The sequence below is a fragment of the Ascidiella aspersa genome, chromosome 3 (genome assembly GCF_963924565.1).
Source record: "Ascidiella aspersa chromosome 3, kaAscAspe10.2, whole genome shotgun sequence".
Lineage (NCBI taxonomy): Eukaryota > Metazoa > Chordata > Ascidiacea > Phlebobranchia > Ascidiidae > Ascidiella > Ascidiella aspersa.
The window spans coordinates 7,284,192-7,292,087 of NC_139449.1; the positions used below are offsets into that span (position 1 = coordinate 7,284,192).

At 36.9% G+C, this 7,896-nt stretch overlaps 2 protein-coding genes across 2 annotated transcripts; both read left to right on the top strand.

Annotated features, from left to right (window-relative positions):
• Positions 1 to 1,150: 1,150 nt before the first annotated feature.
• Positions 1,151 to 3,629, top strand: LOC146158995 (uncharacterized). The gene is made up of 5 exons (XM_083384818.1): positions 1,151 to 1,169; positions 1,777 to 1,805; positions 2,180 to 2,322; positions 3,139 to 3,317; positions 3,577 to 3,629. The coding sequence occupies exons 1-5, from the start codon at positions 1,151 to 1,153 to the stop codon at positions 3,627 to 3,629; spliced, it is 423 nt and encodes a 140-aa protein (XP_083240944.1).
• Positions 3,630 to 3,755: 126 nt separating this feature from the next.
• Positions 3,756 to 7,183, top strand: LOC146158996 (sialate:O-sulfotransferase 2-like). Its single transcript, XM_083385503.1, has 3 exons — positions 3,756 to 4,022; positions 5,353 to 5,591; positions 6,950 to 7,183. Exons 1-3 carry the CDS (start codon positions 4,012 to 4,014, stop codon positions 7,153 to 7,155), a joined length of 456 nt encoding a protein of 151 aa, XP_083241629.1. The 5' UTR covers positions 3,756 to 4,011; the 3' UTR covers positions 7,156 to 7,183.
• Positions 7,184 to 7,896: the final 713 nt, after the last annotated feature.

Genomic DNA, 7,896 nt, shown 5'->3' on the forward strand with positions numbered 1-7,896 from the left:
ACAAATTTACGAAAAATGGCGTAGAAATTCAAAATCAGTTTGATTTTTGTTGTTTTTGCAACATATAAAAGAACTTAAGTGCTATAATATGATGAACCAAGCCATCAAACAAAATTCTTGGTGAACTCGTTTATCACCCAAAAATAGTTAATTAGTATTTTAAATGTGGTAACAATCGCTCATCTATAGCTAAGATTTCATTCCTGTTGTCAGTTATTGGTCAAAGGTGCTTTTTTCGGCATTCCGTGTTTGTTTTATTGGTCGCGCTTCGTCCAATAGGGTTTTCGCTTTGTCGATTTATGCCTTAAGTGGCACTGTAAAACAAGGTACTACACTTACGTGACGCGTGAACACGACTTAGACTTCAATTGTGATCCGTTGGTTCCCGGTTATCCGCATTGCAATTATGTTTAGAAGCTTTGCAACTAGCGATTAAGCAGAACTGTTTGCTCGAGCTGTTTTTTTTACTTTTTACATTTTGGATTTGTTTTGGGAGCGCAGGGAAAATTATAGTTATGCAATATCTACTCTAAGCCTATTTTTTTACAAAGGTATCCTTTATTTTTATTTAAATTATCAACTCAACGGTTTCCATAAACATTCTATGGTAAAAGTTTGTTAAACTAATAACATTATAAAATAATGTATAGTTCTATTTTACTAACTATACCATCCTTCGAATAATACTGGCATGCTTCTTCCAAAGAATACCTTTTCATTTTCATAGTTGCCGACGGTCGTCTGTATTTCATTTACTTTGGTCACAACAGACTGTCGTATAAAAGTGACCACTAATTGGATGATCAAAAAAAGTCGTGAACCCATTTACTGGCGTCAAGTTAAAAGGTATCACTTCCAACTTCCAAGTATTTTTTGTAGTTTAACAGTCAGCGAAAATATGGGATCAAAAAAAAGTCTATTTTTTGTTTTAACAGAGATAATACGTGCGGAAACGGGTTCTAAAATACCGCCCGAGACGGTTTATGATCTTTATACCAATACTTAACACAATTGGAATTTGTTTATCAGTCGACAATGAGGTCTTCTATCTTTGCATCATTCATCCTAGTCGTTTTGGCAGGTGTAACCTTCATCATCTATTCGAACAGCAGATGTCGCTACTTGTTGTTGGATGTACAACCTCAAAAGAATGCAATCGCGTTTTCTAGGTGAGAAACCTAATCTCTATGCAGTTTTTGAAACTTTCATTGTCAAACAACCATTTCTAACATCGGTTTTAAAGTATCAGATGTTACACAGCTATATGCATACACAGTTGGTAAGGTATCGATTTAAAAATCTCTTGCTGATGCCGTGGTTAGTTAAACTACTTTGTCGATCATTCTAAAAATCAGTTTATCCATTGTCCTACATCTTGAGTACTAGCATGCATTACTTGTGTGCACAAAGAGGTGTTATATTTATATATAATCCAAAATAAGTGATCAAAATATTCGCATAGACCGCGACAAAATTGTACTCCACAGACGCAAAACACAATGAAATACTGTATATAAATTGAAGCGAACTGAAACATGTTGAACATGAAGTCGAACTATTTGATTCATCCGGTTAAACTTTGGTTCGGGTTAGATCGAATTAAAAACTTGAATTACGGTTTGGCTTGTTTGCCTTTCACGTTTTTGTTAGTTACCTACGATATTGTTGAATTTAGCGATTGTATGGCGTGTACAGTTCATTTTTCTGTAGAGTAAAAATAATTTGGAGAGGATAGAGCATTGCTTAAATAATCGTACAATTTTTGTTTTGTTGCAGGAACTATTCCCAGCACACGTTTTGTGAAGGTAAGAGTTGATTTGTTTTCCTGAAAAAACATCTTTAAAAAAAGCAGCTTTAAAAAAATACTTTTTTTTAAATCAAGTTGGTGTTTAAAATGTTAAGCCGTACAGCTAATTTATGAAGCGGTAAAATAACCATTACCACCTTATCTTGGCCAATGGCCAGTTTGTCTAAACCTCGTTCTACTTTGTGGATAAAATGTATACACACAAGTGCATTATTTGTCACAAAACTAAAAAAAATATATATATATATATATTTTTTTTTTTGGAAAACATTTGTTTTATGCAAATCTGTAGAAACCTTATTTTTTGCCACAAAAGTTGTTGGCGATGTATCCATGTAGCGTAACCAATCTGTGACCTTTATGTTTTGTCAGGATTCTTGTTTAACGTGTTTTTTTACAGCGATTGACGTCGGATGTTTCAAGAAAATTGATGTTGAAAAGCTACCGGCACATGAAAGTGACTTTTCCAACAAATCCATGAGCCCGAACATGTGCATAAAGTCCTGCTATTTCAAGTAAATATAACATTAAGTTTGGTAAGCCCGTATGATTGAAGTCCCAGTCCAGTAGACCAAATACCTCAACTATCAGTACAAGTCATGGCTGACCCATATCAAGATCTTTCTAACTTCAGTAACATGGCTATATAGTCCATGTCAAGCAGTTAGTTTTGCAAATTTATGTTTAAAACTGTGTAAAAATAAGACCTTTTCCACTCCGAGCATAAATTTACTTACTAATCATTAAAACAAATGCAAGCAACTATTTATTGAGAAAATATCCTATCTAAACATTAAAGTAAATAACCTATATGTACAGTATACATAAAATAGCCTATTAGCATACGCTTTTGATCAAAACTAAATTTTAAGTTTTGTATTGAAAACATTATAACATTAAAGTCTTCTACAAATTATCATTGCTTTCATTTTATGTATTATGTCGCAATGTCATGTAATTGCGTACACGTCTGTGTTCACCGCCAAAATTGTGATCGTTTCGGGGTACAAAAACGTTACTTAGAATTAAACTACTTGCCATATGATTTTCTAAGGCCAAACGGGTAAATCAATGTCCGCTAACTTAACGAAAAGCCATATACACGGCAAGTGTTTTAAAGCGTTTTGGACGAATAAAATGTTTCCTTATATTTCTAAAAATATAGCCAATAAACGTATGTAATTTCTGCAAAAAATTAGCAGTTAGTATAAAGTTAGTGGAAGTCTTTTAAAACGACCTAATTGTCACCAATGCTAAGCTTTAAGATACAACTTTACAAGGCATCAAGAATTTCAACTCCTTTTTTCTCTCTTTTTTTGTGAATCGTTTAGACAAAGAAAGTATGCTTTTCTGACCAACGGCAGCAGGTGCTTGTGCGCCGCTTTGGTCTCCGTCGTGGCCTCGATTCGTCAGCCCGGAACCTGTGACGTCACGTGTTCGTCGGGGGAGGAAAACTGCGGCGGCCAAGACAGCGTTCGGGCCTTCTTCGTCAAAGGCCTGTGCACCCGTTGTACGTCTTATTAAAATAAAAAATATATAGAACTTTTATCTCGGCAGACTTCGAAGTATTTTGAGAATTCGCATAAAAGTATTTGTCTAAAAAACAAGTCACGAATACCGATGAAAAGCGCAAAAATATATACAATAAAAAGTTACTAGTATATAGCGAAGTTTATTGCGATGGATTCACCCTCTTTGCTTTATTTCATTTACCTATTTTTGGGGGGTTTATCGAACTGGATTCTTTAACCTCTAAATCTGCCTCACAGGCTCCAATGATCTCACTTTGAGGAAGGCCTTCTATAGCCTTCTAAAATGCTAGATTTGGCATACCACGGTTACCTTTTAAATAATGATCATATATACATAACTGAATTCCTTTCGCTAAATTGAAATAGAGTATCAAACTTCTGACAATACTATAACTTAGCATCCGGTATCGGATCCAATACAACGATATCCGTATGGTTAACTACCCTTCATGCCTAGCTGTAAACTGGTAAACCACTTTTGCAGCGCCGTTCGACGACGCTTTTGTCGCGACGCGGCTTCTCGGCTGCTTCCTTTACGACCGGCGGCTGAACAACTTTCCCAGCTACGACGCCGATACGCCGAACCTCTGCTTGCGAGCGTGCGAAGAAGACCGTCGGCCGCTCGCCATTTTCCGCTCGAGCAAGGGCGGCCAACTCTGCATTTGCGGCGCGATGAACCCTCGGTAAGACGAACGTCAGCCAAGGTCTATACAAGGGGTGCCGAACAATTGGTGTACCTTGCTTTGTTAACCGCAAACAATCACACCTTACACATGGACAATAGATTCCACTTTTGTCTTAACTTACATACCTTTGCTTAACGAGTTTTTTCATGTTAGACACCAACAACACGGAGTATATAGGCTACAAAAATGCGATTTGGTATTAATACTGGAATAAATGCCATCACGCAGTCGAAGCATATCAAATCTTTTGGACTGACTCTGCAAAATGTAAAATATCTTAGTCAAAAACGGAAAAATCGGTAACTTTAGCAAATCAAATCAACAATGAACAATCCAAAGTGGTTCTCAACCTTTCATGGCTTACGGCACCCCTCAGAAATAATAAAAAGATTGCGGCACCCCTACAAGATTTTTTCCTAGGCACATCACCAGAATGTTACAATAAATGGAACTGGAACAACACACGTCAACTCTACAAAACCTAAGAAGTTATAATTGGATTTATTTCACTACAATCTTAGACAAAAAATTTTTGTAAAGAGTTGAGCAATAATCAGATTCTTAAAATTACTCAAGTATTTGCGGCACCCTTGAGCATTAGAAACGGCACACAAGTGTACGGCGGCACTTCGGTTGAGGAACACTGATCTAAAAGATATAGACGCCAAGTTCTAGAAACGCTTGCTTTAACTAAATGCAAATAATTTTTTAATGCAGGACTACGAGCGCTCCAAGACCAAAATAAGGACGACTGAAAAAATAGTAGTGCTTTTAGCAAGCAATCCCTCGAAATTTAGAATAATATGAACTGCTTTGCATTTACAACTATTGCTTTGTTTATAGTTAGAAAATACGAACTTAAATCATACATAAGGACATTACGTAGAAATAAAGACGGTATGGCAGGCCTGCCCATATGCAGTGTTGTGATGACTTAGTGCACCTAGTGACTTGACTTAAGTTTTTGGCCAAAGACATAAGGGTTTTCATTTATCATTAATTTACGAAATTGAGCTATTTATTCCAAGTTTTGCAGTTGAAAAAAATAGATTGTTACCTATTGTTTTTTGTTATTTTTTGGTTGGCCTATTGATCATATTCGGGCGAGTCTACCAATTTTAATGGTTTATCGTTTTATTTTAAAATTATAGATTTGTCTTGGAGATGGCTTACTTTAATAATGGCTTGACCACCATAGGACTTGACGTAAGCAACGGATAACTTGGACTTGTAGTTGACTTGTCATTCTTTAAAAAGGCTTGACTTGGACTTAAGTTATTTCGCACACAACTTTAACTGACAATATTGCGGTTTCCCTAATTTGCAGATTTAATCTCACGCACAAGCTAAAGAGTTGTAGTTGGAACGATGCCTTTCACGTTTACCGAACCACGGCGGAAGACAAGCGCTGCGGCAACATACGTTTGCTTCAGCCGAGGGATCGCAATCGAACCATGCTTAACAGCTATCCGGGATCCGGTAACACATGGATTCGATACCTGATCGAAAAGGCCTCTGGAGTCTATACTGGCAGCGTATATGACGATGTGACACTTTTCGGCTCGGGTATGTATGTTTTGTTGTGAACAAAGGAATATATTTTGTGACAAATACTGTCGACATGTTATTTGTTTGCTGTTTTGGTCTTACTTAATACGATGTCCCGGTTGAAAATTATGAACGTCAGCAGTAAATAAATTCCATTTAAAAAGATAATTCGTCTGTTGTTATGTCCACCTCGTGAAGTACATCTTTGATACTGATCTTCAAAAGTTATTAAAAATGTAAAGTTTTGCTTCATACTCCTGAAGCGTATTGGGTTTGTAGGGAGCTATAAGAGGGCTGCTGACCCTGTAGACGAGGGCCGACGGCTGCCTAAGTCTCTTACAAATTCTTAATCCGACTCCAAAGGAGCAGGCCGCTAGAATACCTGTCCTTAACTTCTTGTACTCTAAGCAAAGACAATCCACTCAGTAGATAATTGCTCGTTGAGTATATTCACAAATCTCAGGAATACAGCGATAAACAGAGCGGTGATTCAAGCCGCTATTAGTAAGACGAGTATAGTAGAATGAATGCGAAACGATCAAAGCGCACGATTCGGCGTTAGGTCACGCGTTAGTGAACAACGGTCACGTGTTTAGTGACGTAAAAGTAGGCTAACTGCTACACTCCTGTTACGTCTCCAGTAGATCATCACGAAGTGAATAGGAGTTGCTTATATTTGGTTCCAAACATAACACTAACTCGCTGCTCAGCAAAAAATGTACAAAAGTACACACGAAAGCCTATTACCCCTTCCTCCTAGTGGCAAATTCCTGTTTGAGCCAAATATAAAAACCACTGAGTGTAAAGCATGTTGTTTTTAGGGTTGAACGCGCTTCTTACCTCAAGTTGCAGTAGTTGAAGGGTGGCCACATGGCCCTTAGCTTTAAGTTTTTTCATATTTCGAAGCCATTAGCGATTATTATCCCAAATTATAATTTGATTTTCGAGGCCACAAATGGCAAATGCAATGGTAGGCATAAAGGGTAAAAGTTTGCAGACCTATTTTTCGACTTCGTTTATTTAGCTAAATGACTTTGAGTTCAATTTGAAGAATTGTCTGAAACGTTTTCTCACTCCCTTAGATTTGTTCGCGTCAAATAGTTTTCCCGCTTCATGCTTATATTTTAGGGAAAAAAAGATTATTGGGTTTATGTAAAGTTAAACACTTGCAGATAATTTTTTGTTGTAATTCGTAACGTGATTGGATTGACTGGAATGACAATAATTCAGACTGGAACTTGACTTGGGTATGTGTATAAATCGAATTGACTTGGCCCCAATGTATCTTTGCAAATAACTTGACTTAGACTAAAGTAAATCGAAAGTGTGTGGTTTCCTAACATTATCGCAAACTTTAATGCCACAACTTCTTTCAGGTTACCTCGGCCAACTCATGTCAGTGGGGGAGCAAAGAACGGATTTCATAAAAGATCATTTGGTCAGAAAACTGCAGCAGAGCCAAAGCATTCTGGTGCTTCGCAACCCTTACCGGGCCTTTATTGCTTTCGCGAATTGGGAAGTGAAAGGGCACACTGGCATCGCAACCAAGCAAGAACTATTAGAAAGTATGGATCAGGTTTAGCGTTTTGCGTTAAACAAAATACGGTAGTATCTTATATTTACGAAGTATTTATCACAAAAACCGTTTATTAGTTAGAGCCTTGGTAAGTTTTCCAGGGGGTGTGTTGGAGTTTTAGCGTAAATCTGTCTACGGCGAAAGGTTGAGATCGTTGAAAAGTTGGAATACTTTCTGACAGTTAACCTGTTTTATATTCAGGCGTGATTTTTACAGCCGTTTCAGTTGGTTAACTAACAAAACTGAAAACTCATGAGACCAACTTCTGTCCAACTTGTAACACCCCTGCTCAGCGGTAACACCCCTGCACACCTTTTTAAACGCTACTTACAAAAATGAGAACAAGATATATGAAAAAACATCGCATAAAAATCAAGCATTTTTGACTTATATATTGGCTGATGGAGTATTAAAAAACAACGATGAATTTGGCTGTCATGTTGCCGAACCAAGTAATTGACTTAACAAAAGTTTTTAAATCCTTTACATTGTCTTCGGTTTTTGTTTTTAAATGACCTTTTCAAGTTAGATATATGTTAAATCTTGGTTCTTAACTTCAAAGCACATCTTTTCTCTAAAATTTTGAGCATGTGTTATGTCAAAGTTTTGATTTTGCATTTCCTAACTTTTAATTTCCATGCAAACAACGTATTTAGAACATTTACTTGACGTATACCATGACATTGTATCTGAAAAGCCTCGTTTACATTACTGACAATATCGCCTGACACATCTGCTTGAAATCTC